Source organism: Cydia fagiglandana, chromosome 21 (assembly GCF_963556715.1).
Source record: "Cydia fagiglandana chromosome 21, ilCydFagi1.1, whole genome shotgun sequence".
Taxonomy (NCBI): domain Eukaryota; kingdom Metazoa; phylum Arthropoda; class Insecta; order Lepidoptera; family Tortricidae; genus Cydia; species Cydia fagiglandana.
In genome coordinates this window covers 6141137-6163501 of record NC_085952.1, presented here as the reverse complement: position 1 = coordinate 6163501, position 22365 = coordinate 6141137, and the positions used below count along the sequence as shown (strand labels likewise).

Here is a 22365-nt window from a genome sequence, read left to right as displayed (position 1 = left end):
ATACGTCATAATTTCATAGAAGTTTGACGTTTAAAATAACACTTGCACTGCCTGCTGTGTGCTTTCAAAATCGTTGCAGACTTATCTTGGTCTAACTCTAGTACTCTGTTTATTTTTTATGTCTATTTGATGTTTATGATCATGAACATGAAATTGATCTAATCAAATATTTGTCTAGATTTTTTTAATATTCGCAACAGATTTTTCCTTCTGTGATTCTAAAACACCATATCAATTTGTTATGTTGCCTAACTTGTGAATCTTACTTCTGTGAAATTAAATGCATCGAAAGTTACAGCATTTCTTTTACCCCAGTTGCCTATGGTCGTATCGTTCGAAATGATTACAATCACTAATAAATTATTTGTATTTATGCAATGACAACCATAATTCAATCTACATATCAATCAATCAATCTTATTATGTAACCTGTAACCTTTTTTTTTTGTTTTCTCTTTGTTCGATTTGTTGCTGTAAGTTTTGTTACGCCAATAAATGACTTTTTTTACATTCGGAATAATTGGAACAATACCTGTCATTAAAAATCTGAATATATTTTACTTGTGTTTCGTTATTTACCGTAATATTTTTTTACAAAAAACAAAGTAAATTAGGTATTTAATATCAAATTTGAGCCAACAAGTTTAACACAGTGGAAATTGACGTTACTTGCTGAAGAAATTTACTCAAAAACACATAAAATATTAAATATGCGCTGTCAGTCAACATTTTGTACCTACAGTATTTATTTTGAATATTAACCTCTATGATAATGCAATCTCGACTTTAAACTAGCATATGAAAGAAATAAATCAGTTGTGATAAAAACGTTTATTAATTACCAAGAGCATCAATTACAAAATAACAAATATTAGGGGTACATCATAGGATAAAAAGTTCTTCAGACATATTGAAATACTTAAAACAGCAACAATATTCCCTCTTGTGACTCGTCCGAAACGTTTCAGTATGTCTGGGTCTGAAGTAGGGTTGAAAATTCTCGAAAAAATCAAATCGTTTTTTTTCAGGACGTTTACAAATTATCGTTTTTTTCCGTATTTTTCAGTTTCTTTGGGAAAGAAATGAAACTTTTTAAACTAACGACAGCGTCAAAGTCAATAGACAGACAAATGATCGCCAGCCAGCATTTAGATAACAAAACACACGACTAAGTACAGCTTGGCAAAAAAGAGTAGAAATTAAAAAGTGGCAACACTGTAGTGTCGTCCCGTTTTCTTACAATTATTGGTTTGAAAGGGACGACACTACAGTGTTGCCACTTTTTAATTTCTCCTTTTTTTTGCCAAGCTGTAGGTGTAGTATGGATTAAATATAAATGGAATTATTCACAGGTTCTTTTCAAATTCCGTTTTTTTCGTTTATTTCCGATTTTTTTTCGGTAAAATATATAAACTAAGTGACATTGTTTTTTTTTCGAATAAAACTTAAAAACATGGCTTTAAGAAAAAAAAGGGGAATTTTTCCGGGTTTTTTCAACCCTAGTCTGAAGGCAGTCTAGTTAACATTATTCAAACTTCAGGCCAGTCCCCTCCAGATGCTGCTCCGCCCACTGGTCGAACCTCCTCGAAAGATCATCAGACATGTAGTTCTTCCAGTCCCCAATCTCCCCTTTCCTGATGAACCTCAGCTTGGTCCCTTCCAAGTAGCTCTTGCCGAAGGATTTCTGGAGGATGGGTTCGAGGTTGACTGCGCGGTTGCTCTTCATGTTCTTGAAGGAGAGGTGGTCACAGAGTTTATCCACCTGAAAAGATATCGTAAGTTTTCAGATAAGATAGGGTTTTTAAATATTATAGGGTTTGTTATACAAATTGACTAAGCCCCGGAGTAAGCTCAAAAAGGCTTCTGTTGGGGTACTTGGACAACGATATATATATAATATTGTGGCGTCTCCTCTAGCTCACTGTCTACGTCGGTCACTGTCGACGTCGTGCCACAATAATCTAACAGATGTCGTTAGGGAGCTAGAACGCAATTAGTTAGAAACCTACATCGCGCTTACAGAGTTTCAAATGTCACTAGTATATTCTCCTTCTGACTACCTCTCAGTGGACTTCGATCCCCAGGCAGGCCAGGCACAACACCCGCCTGAAGAGAGTACTCTCTATTGGCCCTCTCTCTACCTTCCTACAATATCAAATATATTAATACGCCCAACACTCGGAAACAAATACGAGTATGGGATCTGAACCCAGAACTTCATAGGCAAGATAGTGACCCTGCCTGAATCGGTTTGGTACTACCAAATTGGTAGTGAGTGTAGTGACTAGGCCAGACCGGCCGTCCGACCCTTTCTTAAGGACAAATTAATCCAGTACCCGAAGTTAATTTATGCATATTTTATAGGAGACTCGACGCCACCAGCACTTGAGATTAAAAGTAGAAACTAGGTAGTTAAAGACTTGCATTTAGCTTATTTGTTTATTGGTCATCTTCGTTTGTCGTCCTTCTGACCACCAACTCCAAACCGTCAATACTGTCAGGCAATAAATAGGTGTAAGAGATCAACATAAGTACCTGGTCATTGGTCATGGTCTTCCCAAGGAAGTCGGCAGTCCTTCTGACCACGGAGGGCAAGTCATGCTTCATCTCTTCAAACTTGATGAACAGGACGTTGGGGTCGTTTCGGCGGTTCCAGAAGCCTGTGGAAGATTACAGAACTGATTTAATCATTTGCAGGAGCATGCGAGCAGCCAAATTAAGTTACCAAATCAAGTTTCGTCAGCAATAATTACTTATTACCTACTTAATGAATAATAACTGGGAGACTGAGCTTTGCACGGAAAGCCTAATATAAAAACCCAAAAATTTCGCTCCCGAAACCTCCATATAGCAAATTTCATCGAAATCTTTGGAGCCGTTTCCGACATCCCTGAAATATTATATAGTATATATGTATACCTACTTATACAAGAATTTCTCGTTTAAAGGTAATAAGATTCTCAATTAGTGTTCGTCTACGCTAACTCTGCACCGAATTGAACAGAATAAAGGAATGGAATGTCATTATAAACGTCATACTTTCATATTTTGACATTAATGATCGTACTGCCACACTTTGTCATTGCTAAGGCATGCACAATTAGCTTGGTCTCTGTAAACAAATCGCGTAGGAGCAAACTTAGAAACAAACCTTTCCATAACCGTATATTGCAGCCATTCTCCCCTATCCATGCCATTTATTGCACAGCGATCGAGATAGATGGCATTGCAACTAAAATATAGAGAGCTCCTCGCATATATGTGATCCTGGTACACGCGGAAGAGGAACTTGCCTCGAATTTACAGTCGCCATCAGATATATCGGAGCGGCCAAGGTGCTCAAAACGATCTGTACACGCAATCTATCGCCTTGACAATAGAGGTGTGTTCATATAATTGTGAGCACCTTGGCCGCTCCGATATATCTGATAGAGACTGTACTAGCACGTTGCCGGACATCCGTATCTATTCCGATTCCCCCCTAGTCTTATCCTGCCTACCATATTCAGTGTGAGCCATTGAAATATAAACCAAATCATTCAGAATATAGGGTTGAGTTTTCTTTGTTCCGTTTTAAGCAAAACAATCTGAGCGGCTACCGCGAAAACGATATTCGCAAATTGCGGGGATTTTTCTCTCTTACTCCAACGAAGGCGTAATTAGAGTGACAGAGAAAAATCCCCGCAATTTGCGAACTTCGATTTTCGCGGTTATAGCCCTGTTCTATGACTTTCTCCACAACTTTTTTTTTCTTTCTTTAGAATTCTGTACTAAAAATACTCTTACCAAGAATGTGGTTCCATACAGGTCCAAAGGGCGCGCGATCGCGCATGAAAAGGTCACAGAACTCCTCGAAGGTCCCCTTTAAGCCGTGTACCAGCGTGCAGTAGTGGTAGTAGGATACAACCATGTCCTTAGGGTTGCGTGATGTGTAGATTACCTGGAAACACATAATAAGGTAATAAATAATAGTACTGCCGTACAGAAAGAAAACTTCCTACAAAACCGAAGTTTGCCAGCGGTTCAGGGTCGAATCATGCTATCCCTTTCTAATATGTGGCACTATCCCTATCGGCTATTTAGGGTTGTCAAAATTCAAGTGATTATCTTATCTGTGGTCGTGCACGCAAAAGGAAGTCAAGTTGTGCCAACCCTAATAATTGCTCGGAGCAAAGCTGAGCCGAGCGGAGCCGAGTTTGGCCGAAGTCAGGAGTTTCGCACCCAGGGGTGCCAGGGCTCGACGCGATCCCAGTACACGTCATCTTGAAACTTACACTTTAAACTTTCAAGTTTCATTGTCAATAGTGGTGACAGTAAGGAGTCATCTATTAGCCATTAACATGTCGAGCACTAGTACGTTTACCTTACCTAAACAATAGGGGCAAATAAAATACTGAGAAAGAGTCCTATTAAATCCTATGAAATAAAATACTGGTTCGAGAATAAGAGTTCGGGTTAGGGCCACTTGCACCAATTACCAAGCCGGGGTAAACTGGTTAAACCTGGAGTTACCATGGTTACCAACCAGTACAATTTGATACTGGGTTAACGGTTTAACCGATTAACCCCGGGTTAGAGTGATGGTGCAAGTGGCGCTTAAGGGTTAAGTCCTATGAAAAACATACTGGTTGGTTTGAATGATCCTAAAAAGCGTGATCAATAGAGGTCGCCTGAAAAACAAGACCGAAGTGATCCCATAAGTAAGTGTTCCGTGAACAAAGTTTTGTACGGAACACTAAAAATTACTAGTTCCACCTGTAGAACTAGCAAAGGTAGAACGAGTAAAGGATGACTCACGTTAGACCGGGCCGTGTCCGGGCCGGAGCTTCCAGCGCTTATTTTTCTATGACATGACAGACGATCACGTGTTGATTTTCATAGAAAACGATGCGCCTGAAGCTCAGGCCCGGACACGGCCCGGTCTAACGTGTGTCATTCTTAACGGTAGGTCAAAAAACGTGTTACTTTAAACAGGGTGAGAAAATTTAATATGGCAATTTATACTCTTTTGGCTTTTGTTTTGTCTTGGTGAAGGTACTTTAAAACTTAGGTTAGCAATGCACACGCATGTCCACTTAACATTACACAAAAACTATAAGCAATATCACAATAACACAAGCACAGCCCTATAATTCCTCGAAATTACACAAAACAAACGTAACTCGGCCACAAATCGTTTCATAAACTGTTAGCAAACATTAGGAAGAGGAAGCTATTCAAGCTACGCTGCACTCAACCATCATTATACCGCATCAGCTGACTGAAGCCGCAGCGCACCTTACTAGAATCGAAGGAATTTGAAGCTTCTTTACAACCGTTACATTACATTTTTTTTTTAAATTGCGCGATAATTGTTGCTGCCATTTAAATTTGGAACGTAGCTACAATTCACAAGGTTCAAGATCCTTTGACTCGTAAGGTGCGCGCCGACTCAAAACAGCTGATGTGCTGTGTACATTACTGAGTAATTCGTTGCAGGCAGATTCACGCATGATGAGTGTTGAGGCATTTGGTAATATGTGACGTCCAACGGATAAAGGTACCTTACGGCGGTTGGCGCTTACGCTATTTTTAACACCGCTCCAATATTATTGCGGCGCTATACGACGTAAGCGCCACCCGCCATAAGATACCTTTTGCCGTGGAACGTCACATATGTTGTTCGTTACGTGGCCGATCAATCATTTGTGAAACATTCTTTGGAGAAATGTAAATATTGCAGCATAAACAAGGTAAGTAATATACAACTATGTATACTGTACTTTTATATACCTACTCTTAAGTAAGTATTACCTACTTAACTTTTATCACAGAATAAATAATAGTACTAGGTACAGAAGACTCACTCTCTAACAAAACGCGTCTGTCACGATCAGCACAGATATGGTCGCTAGGTGGCGACAGCGCCACGCGCGGCTTATGGCAAACCCCAAAATTGGGGTCGAACGGATGTGCTTTTTGCTATCTGTAGCAAAGCGGAGAAATCGCGGAGTGAGCCAGGCCTGCCTTTATAACGTCTAATAACTCTAGTAAGGTCTAATTAACTTAGCGGTGTTTAGAGATTATTTATCACTGAATGAATGATGCCCCGTAGACAACATGCCAATCGGCAACGCTTCGTAGCGATTGAAATGTAACCGTCACTGTCACACTAATATGGAAGAGTGATAGAGCAACACAACACGATTCGATGGCGAAGCCCAAGAGAGTTTCCTTGGCTAGGCCACCAGTTACTGAATTGTACTAGGCGTGGCTCACTTCGCGATTTCGTCGCGTCGCTACAAGTACATGCGGCCCACACCAGCTTTGGTGTCTAGCAGTAGTGGTTACGGTCTCCTGGGTCGCTCTTAAAATACTAGTTATTTCGTATTTAAAAGAACCAAACTTGATTTTTTTGGTAGTTATAAGGCCTTTCCATAATGAGACATCTACTAAGCACGTTTATAGAACATGGTACAGCAGCTCTTCTAAGAAACTATGCTACTATTGTCTCCTGGCTGATGGGACAGAATAACAACAAGAAATAGTTGATCGACCCACCTATTCTGTGGTTGTACATGTACATACCTTGGCTTTAGCCTGTCCGTCCTCTCGCTGAATGTCCACTGGGAGCAGATCCCAAGGCAGGTGGCTGCGGATGTACCGAGGTCTCGCTAGCCGGTACTTCACTAAGTCTACCGATGTGCCCTTTTAAAATAAATAGAAAAATGTGACGTCAAACGGGTAAAGGTACCTTATGGCGGTTGGCGCTTACGCTATTATTAACGCCGCTCCAATATCATTGCGGCACTATGCGACGTAAGCGCCAGCCGCCATAAGGTACCTTTTGCAGTGGAACGTCACAAATATTTTACAACTACGAAAGTCGCAACTCGCATACGAGTATGTACGCTGTCGACAGTTACCTACCCTAAGATAAATAGTTATTAGTTTTACAAGGGGGCAACGTTGTTGTTTAACCGCTCGTGCTAATATTGATACCCGAGCGAGCGAAGATTCCAAAATTGAACCACGAACGTAGCGAGTGGTACGAAAAATGGAATCTTGAGCGTTGCGAGGGTTTCAAAGCACGAGGGCTAAACAAAATTTGCCCCTGAGTGAAACACAAAAATTTTCCCCACACCATGGGTTGGTGTGGGGAAAATTTTAAATGTAAAATAACTTAATATTAAATGTAAAATGTTAAACAAAATCAAATCCAAATGAATGTTGTAAATATTGATCATCCAAAATCATCATTTAAAAGTCAATTCTACCAGCAAACTTAAGAAAACAACTCAAAATTTGCATTTGATTACCTTGCTTCACATGTGAACAAAATGCAACTTTGCTGTCAGTTTTTGAAGTGCAAAGGAAGCCTTTCTGAGCCGGTGTGGTGAAAATAAAATTAAACAATCAAATTACTTAAAAGAAGCTTACCTTTACAGACTCGTCGTGCCATTCCGAATGTCCAGCCACCATGATGCATGATAGCTCTACCAGCGGGCATCGGATCTAAACACAGAACACATTAAAGAGGTAACCTTATTCTTATTTCTGTGGATCTAAACAAACAATATACTATTTAACGAAACCAAATTTTGTTTGGAGGCGAATGCAACTAAATAATTAATGAATAAGCGGAAAAGGAAGATGAGGGTTTTAAAACTTGTGGCTCCGTGAGCTGAGTTTTAGGGTAAACTCATGGAAGAAAGGCTCGAGTACGTTCGTATGGAGAATTACCACTAAAACCCTATTAAAACTGAATACCTAAACGTGTCGCTCCGCCATTTCGAAAGAAATCTAAACACGAACTCGACAAAGAAAACCATAATATGAGTAAATTATCGAGAAATCACGAGTCAGTTCAAAATTTGACCTGCAGACTAATTATTTTTCGACCCAGGTGAAGGATGACTCACGCTAAACTGGGCCAGACCCGGGCCGAGGCGTCCGACATGTCTTTTTCTATGACGGCTGATCGGTGACCACGTGGTCCTTTCCATAGAAAACGAGGCACCGGAAGCTCAACTCCCCGGCCCGGTCTAGTGTGTGTCATTCTTAAAAAGGAGACGCTTCAATAAAAATGTTGCAATGGCTACATTTTCTGTATTTGAATCGCAGTAAAGCTAAAAGTCTGTAAAACTAACAAGCCTAATAACAATCAACTTTGAACCTTATATCAAGGCCAAAAGGTTCACCAATAATCACTTCAATGCGCTTTCAGTACATTCGCAGCATCCACAAACCGAGCACTATTTATTTGAGAACGATCTACGGAACTGTACAGACGTCCGATGAAAATGCATTTCTTATCCGTAGCACCCATGGAGCTCTAGAGACAATTTCCCTTCCGCGTGTACTAGGGCAGCATGAAACTGAGGAGATAAATTTTCAGTACTTTCATTCCCAATATCCCCATGAGTTAGCCAGCGCATCGCCTTAAAATAAAACCAGTATACAGTAGGAGCTCCAGCTAACTAGTCACTACAGTCTGTAGTCCAATATGGCTGACCAAAAAGTAAGTGCATTCCCGTTACCAGGGAGGTTTTGGGATTATACTGAGCAACATTTACTATGGAACCGACACCGAAATCGCGAAAAAAAGAAGAAATAAAACCGGGCAAGTGCGAGTCGGACTCGCGCACGAAGGGTTCCGTACCATAATGCAAAGAAAAAGCAAAAAAAAACGGTCACCCATCCAAGTACTGACCACTCCCGACGTTGCTTAACTTTGGTCAAAAATCACGTTTGTTGTATGGGAGCCCCATTTAAATCTTTATTTTATTCTGTTTTTAGTATTTGTTGTTATAGCGGCAACAGAAATACATCATCTGTGAAAATTTCAACTGTCTAGCTATCACGGTTCGTGAGATACAGCCTGGTGACAGACGGACGGACGGACGGACGGACGGACGGACGGGCGGACGGGCGGACGGACGGACGGACGGACGGACGGACAGCGAAGTCTTAGTAATAGGGTCCCGTTTTACCCTTTGGGTACGGAACCCTAAAAAGGAAGATTCGAATTTTATAATCTGGTTAACGGTTAAAATGAAACGGTTATGATATTATCTGACACTTTCTGTCAGCTATCAACAGGGACATTTCTAATGAAATTTTAATAGATTATATTCATATGCAATTATCCTCGGAGTACAATTATCCATAACCATTTCATAAAAAGAAATACCTAGGTATCTAAATATAAGCCTGAGACAGGAATAAGTTACGATGTAGAAATGCACTGGACAACACTTAAACTTGTCTCGCCTATACACGGAAACTACCCCTCATCCCGTCTCGTTCTATCGCATTGAAACGCCATTATAGTAAAACTTTCTCTTTCACTTCGATTTAATAGTACTTTCAGTTATAGATATACTAGATTGCACATGCGTACTTAATGGCCGCAAAATGCCATCTAGTACAGCTTTCTGGACGCTCGTATTTGGGTCACAGATTATTCCTTCGTTTTCTGCGCTCCTGGTAAACGCGGAAGCAAAATGCCGCCATGTGCTGGAAAGTACCGGTTCACCGGTTCGGAAGCTTGCTTTGTGTCCGAAACGGTTGTTTTCATTTTCCTCGCTAACATTAAAACCGGTGTTTTTCAGCCATACACGCTATATTTTGCAAGGTGAATAAATATGTATAGTCGCACCAAACAAAGTCTGCAGCGGATTTGATAGCCCACGCAGTGTAAGTGTTATGTATAAGTACGTCATAATTTCATAGAAGTTTGACGTTTAAAATGACACTTGCACTGCGTGGGCTATCAAAATCGCTGCAGACTTTGTACGGTCTGACTATACAGGGTGATTCAGGAGACGTGAGCAGGACTAACACTGCGCATTTCGTAAATTATAAGCAACTGTTTCCTATCAGTATTAGTGAGGTTAACGTTAATTTTCTAGTCGTGTTGAAAAAAAAGTTATTAATTTATTTACAACATGGGTGGTCACCCTAACATTAGAATACTAAACTAACGCTATTCAGTGTCAAATTGAATGTCATCACTGTCATCACGGTCTGGTTACTTTTGAAAACTCGTATCTCACTCAGGTTTGACATTTTATTTTCTTCGTAAAAGAGGTTTTATGTTAATTAATTAGGTCTTGTAGGGTGACCATGATTGTAGAGAATTAAATTTGCCCTCATCAAAAAGTTGAAAAATAGGAAAAAGTGTGGTTGTTTTACCTAAATACGACGGTGATCGATCAATTATCAGTTACTGAGTGTGCAGGATGAGTCCTGCTCACGTCTCATGAATCACCCTGTATTATGTTGAGCATGTTTGATTTTGGGAATAAAGGCGAAATTGCGAAAAAAAACATAGGTAACATGGTAACATCAATAAAATCATCAAAATTATATCATCACTTAGGAGTTACATATCATCATATTACGAGTAAAGTAGGCCACTAAGGTTCGGTAAATATGTTGATAAACTTACCTGTTGTAAAGATTTGGCTCCCTCGTAATCCAGGTCATGGCCTATAAGCCAAACCATTTCTTGGCACCATGTGGAGCCTGCACAAATTGGATAATACTGTCAAAACGTTATCTAAAATCAAAGCACCATTAGAACTTGTTATGAGATGACACTTTAAAGAACTGTGGCTTTCATTGATAGAAATCGATTAAAATCTGGCTATTAGGTACTTGTAACTATTGATTTAAAAAAAATGTAAATATTCGTATTCCTTTTTACAAAAAATACCCATGATGGAAACAAAAGAACCACCAGGCGAAGTGAGTTCGAGATATGGAATCTTGAGCGTTGTGAAGATTCAAGGCACGGATTAAACAAACATTGCCACCGAGTGAAACGCAATTTTTAGCACCACACCAACATAAGGAAAGTTCTAACTGTAAAACATTACAAATTGAATCTAAATAAAAATTAACTCGTGCATCAAATTAGGTACTTTGCCAGTTTTGTGCATAAAATGCAACTTTTTGTCATGAGTTTTTGAAAAAGTTTAAGTAAAAAATTAAGTAAAGGTACCTATTTGTTTGCCCTCTTGCTGACAAAGTTGTTGTTTACCTCTCGTGCTTCAATTGAAATCAGAACAAGTAAATGATTCTAAAAGTAGAATCTTGAGGGTTGCAAGGACTTCAGCAAGAAGTGAAGTGAAATATTAGTAAGAATAAAGTGCTCACTCCATACATCAGTTTTGGTACCAAAACGAACAATATTTTCGCAGTCGACATCTAGCATCGAATAGCGGAATTATAAGGACCGCTACTTGATATACTTACTAGAATTCTCTAGTGTCGCAACGACTCACGAAAATTGTATTGAACAGCAATTTACAACTAAGTAATATTAAAAGCAGAAGGATTTGAAAATAGAGTTCTGGTTAATCCGATTACAATATTACCTGAAAATTGTTGAGTATTAGACTTTTCAGTCGTCGGAACATCTATTGTCAAGTAGCAGTTATGATAATTCCGCTACTCGACGCTAGATGTCGACTACGAAAATAATAGTCATTTTGGTACTAAAACGAATGTAATGGAGTGAGCACTATGTATTTTTCTGTATGCTCTAATAGACTTACCAGTTCGAGGGTAGGAACACATCCACACATCGTTCTCCAGTACCTCCATATCCAAAATATCCTGCCCAATCGTCATGTAATCCGCTGGCAGAATAACTCTCCCCGGATTAATCTCCACCATACAATCCTTCTTCTCAAACATCCTATCCAGAAGCTCTCCCGTTTCTTCATCCAGCTTCGAAAAGGTCAAGTTCGGTTTGACCCTCATATTTCAAATTTGGAATTTCAAATGTAACTGAACATTCGATTTTCGAACGTCCGTTCCGAACGTTACGCGGAAGCGGTGTGGTCGCGTGCAGCGCGTTCTGCTACCACTCTCACTACTTTCCAATAGGATGGAATACCGAAATAGGTAAAGGTATGGACACACGAGATGTGCAAATAAATGGCAAGAAAATGATAGGCGTTTCAAAAAAAACCGGGCAAGTGCGAGTCGGACTCGCGCACGAAGGGTTCCGTACCATAATGCAAAAAAAAAAACACAAAAGAACAAAAAAAAGCAAAAAAAAAACGGTCACCCATCCAACTACTGACCACTCCCGACGTTGCTTAACTTTGGTCAAACATCACGTTTGTTGTATGGGAGCCCCATTTAAATCTTTATTTTATTCTGTTTTTAGTATTTTTTGTTATAGCGGCAACAGAAATACATCATGTGTGAAAATTTCAACTGTCTAGCTATCACGGTTCGTGAGATACAGCCTGGTGACAGACGGACGGACGGACGGACGGACGGACGGACGGACAGCGAAGTCTTAGTAATAGGGTCCCGTTTTACCCTTTGGGTACGGAACCCTAAAAAAGGAAGAGACAAATCTCACATTCTATCCGCCGATCTGAGCCTCCGTCTTATGTTGGGACCACAAGGCCGATTTTGTAAATGAAAATGAAGGTACTAAAGTACAAAAAAATAGTTTACTACGTAAGTGTGATGAAATAGTTATTTTTAGTACATTATGGTGCTACTTTACCGCCCAAGGGATTAAGGACAATACGCGCGTATGTCAAAAATTTTAAGGGCCAATATGTACTGTAAAACGTACGATACACGTGCGTATAGGTAATTGTGCCGATTTAAAACACTCCCTTCAGTCGTGTTTTAATTTATCGCCACTAGTGCGGAAAAGAGGAAATTCAAAACGAGTGACGATAATTCAAGCTTCTGATTTCCCCTTACGACCCCATACAAATGACATTTTCCCCGCAGACCTCTAACCTGCAGTCTGATGCACTACAAGTAATAACAGGTTTGGCGGGTAATAGCAACTGCAGTGCTGCTTTCTTCCAGACCGCTTTCGGTTTCTAGCAGGCGAGCGACTGCTAGCGAGTTGTCTAAAATAGCGAAAATATTACTTAGACGGTCAAGCCAATCTTGTCAGTAGAAAAAGGCGCGAGATTAAAAAAATCCTATGAGACGATATCCCTTCACGCCTACATTTTTCAAATTTGCCGCCTTTTTCTACTGACAAGGTCTGCTTGACCAAGTATAATGGGTTCTCTGGCACAGCGACCTTGTCAGTAGGAAAAGGCGGTAATTTAAAAAAAAAATTTAGACGCGAAGAGTTGACTACCCATAAACAATCAACCAAAGAACATTTTTCTAGAAATTCTATACAAAAATAAAAAGGTTACTACAGTGGCGCCCAACCTTTTATACATTACAAGTGCGGTGCGTTATGTTATGTAATCATGTTGCAGCTTAGCGCATCTGCGCAACTTGGTACTTACAGCTAGTTAGGGTTCCGTAGCCAAATGGCAAAAAAACGGAACCCTTATAGATTCGTCATGTCTGTCTGTCTGTCTGTCTGTCTGTCCGTCCGTATGTCACAGCCACTTTTTTCCGAAAGTATAAGCACTATACTGTTGAAACTTGGTGAGTAGATGTATTCTGTGAACCGCATTAAGATTTTCATACAAAAATAGAAAAAAAGCGATACATTTTTAGGGTTCCCCATACATAGAGCTGAAACCCAAAATTTTTTTTTTCATCAAACCCATACGTGTGGAGTATCTATGGATAGGTCTTCAAAAATGATATTGAGGTTTCTAATATCATTTTCTTCTAAACTGAATAGTTTGCGCGAGAGACACTTCCAAAGTGGTAAAATGTGTGTCCCCCCCCCCCCCCCCCCTGTAACTTCTAAAATAAGAGAATGATAAACCTAAAAAAAATATATGACGTACATTACCATGCAAACTTCCACCGAAAATTGGTTTGAATAAGATTTGGTAAGTAGTTTTTTTTTAATACGTCATAAAACTCATAAACCGTAAACCCCATTTTTTTATGTTACTTGCTGTTACGGAACCCTTCATGGGCGAGTCCGACTCGCACTTGGCCGCTTTTTTTTAATTAAAATATTGACTTTTCTCGCTCTGATGGATTGGTGGGATAGAGAGGGAATGCGTTCGAGGTAAATTATATATTATGTAGTTACGTTAGTTAGAAAGAACGGGGGTGAGGTGATGACAACATTACTTACTCACATTTACCTCAAAGTGCTAACATTAACGAGTAAACATAAAGACTGTCAATGTGGGGAAATGAATCATGACCAGCAAAAAAAAAGAGATGACAGCCACCCCAAGTGAATGGGATACAGTCAAGCGAATGACCCGTATCTTTTTGAGTTTAATCTGTTTTGACTACTTACTACTTAAGCATAGCTAAGTTTGCACAAGCGCGGCATGTTTCGGAGAGCCTATACCAAGGTCTCCATTTTCAAACACTGCATAAGAAGCAGTCACGATCACGTCACGATAGCGCGCCGCGCATTCCACGGCAAAAAGTATCTTATGGCGGCTGGCGCTTACGTCGCATTGCGCCGCAATAATATTGGAGCGGCGTTAATTACAGCGTAAGCGCCAACCGCCATAAGGTACCTTTACTCGTGGGACGTCACATATTTTGATTGCTGCTTAAGGCCCTACATACCATAGGTACCACCACCATACCATCATCATCATTATCATGTAAGAACGGGGGGGTAGGGGAGGGGGGGAGAGTTAAATCAATGACTTGGCGAATTGACAGACCCGTCAAACAGGAAGACAACTATGCAGTTGATTACCCCTGCAGCGATGATGCGGGCGGTATATCTGTCAATTTCCTTTAAAAATTGTCCATCAACCACTGAATGTAACTTTTGAAAGAATTTACAGTCTTTATTATACATTTGTCTATATGTATACCTGCTTGTTTTTGCCTTACACCTTTAATAAAGCAAGTCTGGGCACATACGTAGTGTGTCAGGATTGTTGATTCGTTACGCTCCTTTTAGCAGACTAAATGCGGAAACCTAATGCTCTAAATATTAGAACTTACAATGTATTTACTTTTTATGTTGCTGGTTTATGCAGTATATAACTATACTTGCGTGTGATGTAGGTAGGTACCTATCCATTAGTGTTGTTTCCTAATTTCATTGCTTTTGGTAATTAGCGACCAGCTCTCTTCAGCGACTCTTCGACATCCTACTTATAGGCAATGGAAAAATATCAAGCAAACTGTAAGCCGAAATAAAATAAATGGAAATCAATTTTAAAAGCAATTAAGCTAAAGTACCTACCCTACCTACTGATTTAAACTGTCACGATTTTAACTCATTATTAGTTAGCAAAACGGGACTTAATCGCGTTAATTAAGTTTTTAAATATACCTCCGACGTTTCGAGAACGCGGCGATGTTCCCGTGGTCGCGGAGTCTTATTATCCGAGCTAAATAAAGCACGTAGCTAAAGTAAAAATAAGATTAAAGTAATACAAATACCTAAGTAGCTACCGACAAAGATAAACATACAATTAAAATGTAAAATTAATCGTCCGTGACCAGCACTTCAAATTCATTTATAGAGCGTATTGACCTCACTACGAACTACCAAAACTTTACCGCTGGAAAAGTCGCTTCCATCAATCGACAGCCTTAAAAAAGTACGTGACAAAATTAGTTCCATTTTTAGCCACCCGCAAATAAACGTTTGTCACCCTTGCGCCTTGCACCCTCTCCCTCATTCACTCGCACTTCCGCTTTCCCGACGATATTGAACGAACTAAAATAAACGTCATTTTCGGCAAACGTTCATTCAACTTCATTCACTTCAGCTCCATGTTTTGACGAAAACCCGACGAATTATGTCGAAAATGACCAACGTAAATTCAAGTTTGGCTTACGAAATATTGTTGTACCTGAATAATTTTTACTTAGGCATGTTTTTCGTGTGTGAAGTGGCCATTGGGATTTTGAAAGCGATAAATGTGTCGTACCCGGAGAACGCCTTGCTAACTGAAACTGGTATTTTCGGCGCCTTGTGTGTTATCGAGGCTTTCCGCATATTTTTGGGACAGAGAGGAAACTTGTCTAGTAAAAGTAAGTAGGCGCTTGAATTTTTTTAACCAGGCCAAGTCCACGAGAAAGCCGATAATGACGTCACCCACTCGCAAAATATGAATTTATCATCGTCTAAAACACTTAACCTTGCCAATATTATTATTTGTTTCAGAGGTTCCTGTGTTCTTTTCAGTCCTACTCACAATACCTTCAGCAGTAGGTGTCTGCTACTTCCTTATCTACCAAACCTACATTATAAGGTTGGAATACATCTGGTGCGCCGTTATGCTCATGTTTCACGCCTTGGAGATGGCCTTCGCCATTCTGTTCATGTTCACAGTGTGCAAAAACCAGCAGTATGACTAGAACAAGTTCCAAAGTACCTCAGTGCCAAAGAGATACTAATGAATGCCAAAAGCTGACTGAAAAACTATAACATTCCAATTTTAAAACAGTGTTCTTCTGTTTATAAAGTTGTCTCTTATTTTATATACAAGTGATTTAGGTAAGAGCCATTTAAAGGGAAGTTTGTAGGATATATTTAGGTGAAAGTAGTTAGGTAACATATTTGCTTTAAAGCCTAAGTATTATGTAGTTTATATTTAAGTGTTGTTTCAAGCTTACTAGTTGTTAAAAAATAGCCTTAAATTTTTGTCATAAAATGATATTAACTCAATGCACAGATTTGTATCCGAATGTTGTAATAGCTTTGTATACCACAAATATATATATGATAGATACCAAAATATACCATTTATACATTTTTACTTACATACATTATTGATCAATCCAAAGGAGAGGTTACAGCCGAAAATATAGTTAATACTCCAGTGAATTATTTAATTTTTATATATTTTATTCTTTAGAACTTACAAAATAAATAAATCTTGAGACTAGTCTCAAAAATAATTTATTTTATGTACTGTCTTGAATTTAACACATTCAGGTCCAAGAACCCGACTGTCGTGTACACTGTTTGTAGCGACTACGCGCTCCATACGGCGAAACCGTGGGTACGCGCTACGAGCGTAACCCGTAGCACTTAGTGTGGCAATTAATGTGTTAAATGTGTTTATTGATGCAGTTGATTATATCTTGTTAGTGTAGGGGACTGTCAGCTTCAAAAAATCAAAACCATTGGACCATATTATAGTAAAATTACTACAGATTTGACAAATACTAGGACACAGTACTAGGGAGTGCTCCCAGTACTGGTTATCTATACAAACACAGTACCGGAACTGGGAATTCCCGGTTCTCGCCATACAAACTCAGTACCGGGAGCATTTCCTACACAGTACCTACTAAAATGTTAAGGTATGTTTTAGGATGACTATACTAAACATTTATTTAAACACAATGTAATAACTGCCTAATATTAATAAACAAAGGAAATTCATACTTAAACTTTTATTCTAATCTTTCTACACTATATTTACAATAACTATTCTGTGGGCGGGGTGATGTGTTCCGGTAGCTTCTGACATTCAACTTTGGTGACTTTCAAAGCGCAACCTTCTGGAAGATTCCTTTCAATGTATTCCAAGTATGTGTCGCAGGTGGAGCCGGTGAGCCTCTGTAGATGGATGAACCTAAAGTATGTCCGGATCTCATACTGAACTCTGTGCTTTTTGTAGATGTGAACACATCTGAGGAGGGTATGTCTCTCCTTTTCAGCTTTTCTGGGTGCAAAGCTGCAAAAAATACTCAGATTTAATTAAATTTGTTATCCATGTTTACTAAGTGACTGTTGACTTTAGAATTTATAGATAGAAATATTCTGTACTACTTCACTAAAAGAATGTCATTCTCAACTCATTGAGTTGACTTTTCTTATAAATGCTTCAAAACGAGAGCATTATAAGCAGTCCATAGTGTGTTAATATCTTAATAAAGACATTTATTAACAATAAAATCACAAGAATAATATATAAAAATAACAAATCACAAACCTTTTCGTCACCTCGATCCCTAAATGTGACGCGGCAGCCACACAAAACCAAGAGTAACTGAGCAGCACAGCAGGATCTATGCCCCTCATTTCCAACTCAACTTTTTTATACAACTTATCCAGCTCCACTGTGCTAGGGATGTCCTGAATTGTCTTTGGTACTGGAGATGGTGTGACAGTAGAAAGAGGTCGAAGAGCTGCATAATTTGTGGCTATAGTGCTCCTAATCAGCGGTGAGGTCTTCCAAATACCCTGAAATGGATTCTTTGCATTAAACTGTTTTTAAGCTAGTTCGCCGATGATAATACATGAAAAACTTTATGTTAAGACTGATTGTTTTTATTGGTATAGCATAAAATAATATATTTTTAAGTAAACACAAAAATGAAAACAAATTTGAGGTTATAACTTATTTACCTTTAATACGTTCATTTTTAATTATACGAGATGCTTTTACGACTAAATACAATATAGATAATATTTTTAATGTAACGAGTCGTTAAATATCTTAATAACAACAAAATAATTGGGTCTCGGGGCCCAAAATGCCCAAATCAGACCCACCACTTATGATTATGACATTGACAGCTGTCAATGAGCCCGATGCAGATTACAGTGTTACCATTGCAAGATTTGATTTGTTAAATAAGGCTAAGACTACATCAGTAAATATCTATTACTGGCTACATCAGTAAATATGATTATGTTAAAGATTTACTAGAGATAGCATTAATCAAAATCTTTGGAGATTTTTCCACGTATATATTGATGTTTTGTCTTATTAAGTATTGTGATTCTCTTGAAAGACTTTTACTTATTAATTAAACTTCCAAGAGTACTAACTACTCGTTATTAGCGTGATTCAAATCTTAAATCTCTGTTTAAACTCTTTAAATTGAGTGCACTGGAGAAACCTAATATAATAGAATACATATAGGAATTTGGTAGGAATGTAGTCCTAGCTTTAATAAAATTAAATATTTTACTATAGCAACATTTTTATTAAAAACGTCAAAAAATATAAAATCCCAATAACGCGAAGCTGTGGGCTTCTAATATTTCAATATTATTTTATAGAATTTGGTCGCTATTTGACTAGGAAAGAGTCGCACAAAGCCGCAGCAATGGTTGGGTCATTAGTTCTTATGAAACTGCTACATTGCAGGCGTTTACGCCATGATAAATGTAAGAACAAGAAAACAGAAGACTCCGTAATTGCTCATCACTCCAAAGTAAAGAAGGAGCCAAAAGGCCTTGAGGACTACACATGCAGAGTATGTCTTAAGGAAGGTAATATTCCTCTTTATGGCGACGATGCCCGTAAAGACATTGTAGAAAGCTTGAATATGTTTGGAGGCATTGAAGTACAGATTGACGATATATTTCCCAAATATTTATGTGAACCGTGTCTTTCTCTGTTAGATGGCGCGATTTTATTCAGAAAAACTGCTCAACGGTCTGAACTGACACTCAAGGAGGCTACAGAACATAATTTAAACTTTAACAATGACAGTGACCACAACTATGATTCAGAACATAAAGTGGATGTGAAACCTAACTACCATTGTCGCCGTTGCAATGTAGATTTTAACCTATTTCAAGATTACAATGAACACAAAGCGTCTATAGAACACGAGAATATGAAGATAAGATGTCCAATATGCTCTAATTTGTATTCCGAATCATATTTGAAAAAGCATCTGTTGTTGCATAAACCGGAAGATGTCCCATTCGTTTGTGATATCTGTGGGAAGAAGTTCATCATGCAGGGACAGTTTACAAGGCATCGGTTGACACATTTCTATGATTTACCCTTCAAATGTTCCCTTTGCCCGTATAGAGGGAGATTTACCGAGTCATTAAAAATGCATATGAGAACGCATACTGGAGATAAACCGTATCAATGCTCGCAGTGTGCTAAATGTTTTATAAGTAAAAGTAACCTTAACAAACATATGCATGTGCATAAAGCGGAGCATGATTTTAAATGCGAAACTTGTGGAAGAGGCTTCAACACAAAACGGGCTTTAGACCTACATTTCAAAGTTGATCACACTGGCATAAGGGACCATCTCTGTAACATCTGCGGTAAGGCATTTGGATATCGGAAACAGATGATGAAGCATCAGCTGAAGGTACATAAAAGAGAGAAGATGAGATCTGGAAGAATGCCATTGTACTTACAGGTGGAGTCTTTGGAAAAAAATGGAATAGAGGCTCCTATTTCCGATAACGTTGTCATGTAGAAAATTATGATGATGTTAGTGATATATATTTCTTTATTCTTTCATGTATTCTTAGGAAATCATGCCAATTATTCAAAGATGGTGTCGCTGATGGTATAAGTCAGCAGTTACTTCTTTACTTCCTATGATGTGTCCAATTATTTGTTTATTAGTTGCCTATAAATAAATAAATAATCTATTATGATATTATTTTTATTATTCTGATACCTATTGTCAACTTATTTGCCACGATTCTGGAGGTTTTCTCATAACTATGAGGATACCAGAAATAATATACAAACCTATAACTGTTAAGAATGTAGGTACTTCACTATTATAAGTTTAGGGTTACATAGAGAAATCGGGCTGAGACTTGCTGAACCAATATGCTTTCTCATACCATTGTTTACAGAACGCATACTTAGAGGATATAACCAATGGAGACGCCATGTCTAAAATTTTCGGTCCAAAATAGTCTGCCGTTTTTTGCGGGGGAGGGGCACATCAAATGTATAGGTACGTCATGTCCGATAAACGTCAGTCCATACATATGGTTGACCATTGGCCGCCTATTTTCGACAGAGGGGAACGTCTGTTAATGGCGGCTCCATTGTTAATTACTCCGAGAACGCATATAAATAAAATAAACCTAACAAATAACCCAAGCGCAACATACGCGTTATGTGTCGGTTCACTTCAAGCTCGGGTAAATCCATTCGACCCTCAGCAAATATCTACCCTACCTTATCTTCACATAAGCACCAAAATCGCGTAATCAGACAGGGATTTAACCGAGTTCGAAGCGACGCGACTCGAAATAATTTCGATGCTTTTAATGCGTGCTCTTTACAATGTTTCTTAATTCCAAATGGCCATTTATATTATCAAAACAATCGTATGAATTGTCAAACTGACTTAATTCTGAGCTTAATTGACAACAAACATTTTAAGTCTGACTTTCAAAGGCATTTCACCATGGCAAACGAGGCTGAAGAAACGGTTCGCAAACTTAGCACTCATAAAGGTGTGGCTGGCGTAATAATTGTCAACGGCGAAGGTATGAATATTTAAATAAAATAACCTACTTCACTAAACACTTACATGCCCTCATTAACAAGCTGTTCTTGACGGTGCTTTTCGAGAGAACACCGCTACTTCTTCCTAATGTGTTTAAGCCCTATTTGTATACAAACTGAAATCAGTGGACGGACACTCCTCCTGTCGGGAAAACTCGGCTCCGTTCGGCTCAACATTGCTCCGAGCAATTATTAGGATTGGCACCACTTGACGTCCTTTTGCGTGCACGACCACATGGCTTGAATTTTGTCAACCCTAAATAGCCGAAAGGAATAGTGCCATACACAGTGGCGGATTTGCCCTAAGAGTCCTAAGACACAGTAGGCCCGGGCCTAGGGCGGCAAGATATTTAGGGTCGGCAAATTGTGACAAAAAATTCGCTGATGGTAACAAGAAATAACTCATAATGTAGTCAATATTATGGGTGCCTTGAAAGGGGCGACTACAGGGTATGGGGCCTAGGGCGCCAAAGACTGCAAATCCGCCACTGGCCATACATTAGGGTTAGGGTTAACTTCGGTTTCGTAGGAAGTGTCCTTTCTGAGGGGCTACCGCGAAAACCGAAATTCGTAAATTGCGGGGATCTTATTTATCTTTTACTCCAATGAAGGCGTAATTAGAGTGACAGAGAAAAATGCCTGCAATTTTCGAACTTCGATATTCGCGGTTATAGCCCTGTACGGTAGTAGGTACTATTATTTATTCTGTGCTGTAATTCTAGGTATCCCAATCAAGACAACCCTGGACAACCATGTCTCAGTACAATACGCCGGACTCATGGGTTCCCTCATAGACAAAGCCAAGTCGGTGGTGAGAGACCTGGACCCCACCAACGAGTTGACGTTCCTTAGAATTCGGAGCAAGAGGACCGAGATCATGGTGGCGCCAGACAAAGACTTTATTTTAATTGTCGTTCAAAACCCTGTTGACTGACGAAGGCTCTGGCTTTTCAGCCAACTTTACGATTCTACTTACGTTAGTTTTTAATAGAAAGTGTTTTAGTATAGCTATTTAGTTTTTATTATTTATAATTTCTGTAATCATGATTAGAATATTCCATTCCAAATTCTATTAGCCCCGCGTACATACTAACCCCGCGATCTTTAGCGCGCCAGCTAATTGAGTGACAAAATGGTTCTTGTATTTAAATCCTCTGCTCACTGCGTTAGATCATGGGGTCAGTTTATTTTAATTATTCCGGCAATAATAACTAATTATTAGCGGTTAGAATGATGAGCACTA

At 39.0% G+C, this 22365-nt stretch overlaps 5 protein-coding genes across 7 annotated transcripts in view; 3 read left to right on the top strand and 2 right to left on the bottom strand.

The window, feature by feature from the left end:
• Positions 1-941: 941 nt before the first annotated feature.
• On the bottom strand, positions 942-11933 carry LOC134675205 (luciferin sulfotransferase). 2 transcript variants are annotated; one of them, XM_063533415.1, is made up of 8 exons: positions 11544-11933; positions 10433-10509; positions 7420-7494; positions 6568-6687; positions 3787-3940; positions 2536-2660; positions 1499-1762; positions 942-973 (listed from the first exon to the last, which is right to left on the bottom strand). In XM_063533415.1, exons 1-7 carry the CDS (start codon positions 11749-11751, stop codon positions 1526-1528), a joined length of 996 nt encoding a protein of 331 aa, XP_063389485.1. In that variant the 5' UTR covers positions 11752-11933; the 3' UTR covers positions 942-973; positions 1499-1525. The 2 variants fall into 2 exon arrangements, with proteins under 2 accessions (XP_063389485.1, XP_063389484.1); XM_063533414.1 differs by lacking the exon at positions 942-973 and having other exon boundaries at positions 1283-1762.
• Positions 11934-15639: 3706 nt separating this feature from the next.
• Positions 15640-22365, top strand: part of LOC134675243 (transmembrane protein 216-like) — a 489019-nt gene continuing 482293 nt past the window's right edge. Inside the window, exons 1-2 of one of the 2 annotated variants that reach the window (XR_010099706.1) lie at positions 15640-15909; positions 16043-16429. Coding sequence is in view for 1 of the 2 variants with exons in the window: in XM_063533461.1 (XP_063389531.1) it covers positions 15675-15909; positions 16043-16236 (429 nt within the window). In the remaining variant the exon portion in view is untranslated. Of the gene's footprint in view, positions 15910-16042; positions 17156-22365 lie in introns of those variants that run through there. The other variant, XM_063533461.1, reaches the window with a different exon arrangement.
• Positions 17266-18398, bottom strand: LOC134675242 (small ribosomal subunit protein uS10m). Its single transcript, XM_063533460.1, has 3 exons — positions 18239-18398; positions 17823-18073; positions 17266-17564 (listed from the first exon to the last, which is right to left on the bottom strand). The coding sequence occupies exons 1-3, from the start codon at positions 18251-18253 to the stop codon at positions 17315-17317; spliced, it is 516 nt and encodes a 171-aa protein (XP_063389530.1). The 5' UTR covers positions 18254-18398; the 3' UTR covers positions 17266-17314.
• On the top strand, positions 18850-20248 carry LOC134675128 (zinc finger protein 43-like). Its single transcript, XM_063533287.1, has one exon. The coding sequence runs from the start codon at positions 18946-18948 to the stop codon at positions 20065-20067; it is 1122 nt and encodes a 373-aa protein (XP_063389357.1). The 5' UTR covers positions 18850-18945; the 3' UTR covers positions 20068-20248.
• LOC134675043 (dynein light chain roadblock-type 2-like) lies at positions 20949-22308 on the top strand. The gene is made up of 2 exons (XM_063533188.1): positions 20949-21103; positions 21845-22308. Exons 1-2 carry the CDS (start codon positions 21022-21024, stop codon positions 22054-22056), a joined length of 294 nt encoding a protein of 97 aa, XP_063389258.1. The 5' UTR covers positions 20949-21021; the 3' UTR covers positions 22057-22308.

What these genes read in the sequence shown, in the direction of transcription:
- LOC134675205 (XM_063533415.1), bottom strand. Translation starts at nt 11,751, where the DNA reads ATGAGGGTCAAACCGAACTTGACCTTTTCGAAGCTGGATGAAGAAACG. An exon ending in GTGTTCCTACCCTCGAACTG is followed by an intron (nt 10,510 to 11,543) that starts GTAAGTCTATTA and finishes CAATTTGTGCAG; the next exon opens with GCTCCACATGGTGCCAAGAA. An exon ending in AGACCATGACCAATGACCAG is followed by an intron (nt 1,763 to 2,535) that starts GTACTTATGTTG and finishes ATATCTTTTCAG; the next exon opens with GTGGATAAACTCTGTGACCA.
- LOC134675242 (XM_063533460.1), bottom strand. An exon ending in GGGATCGAGGTGACGAAAAG is followed by an intron (nt 17,565 to 17,822) that starts GTTTGTGATTTG and finishes TATTTTTTGCAG; the next exon opens with CTTTGCACCCAGAAAAGCTG.
- LOC134675128 (XM_063533287.1), top strand. Translation starts at nt 18,946, where the DNA reads ATGGTTGGGTCATTAGTTCTTATGAAACTGCTACATTGCAGGCGTTTA.
- LOC134675043 (XM_063533188.1), top strand. Translation starts at nt 21,022, where the DNA reads ATGGCAAACGAGGCTGAAGAAACGGTTCGCAAACTTAGCACTCATAAA. An exon ending in AATAATTGTCAACGGCGAAG is followed by an intron (nt 21,104 to 21,844) that starts GTATGAATATTT and finishes CTGTAATTCTAG; the next exon opens with GTATCCCAATCAAGACAACC.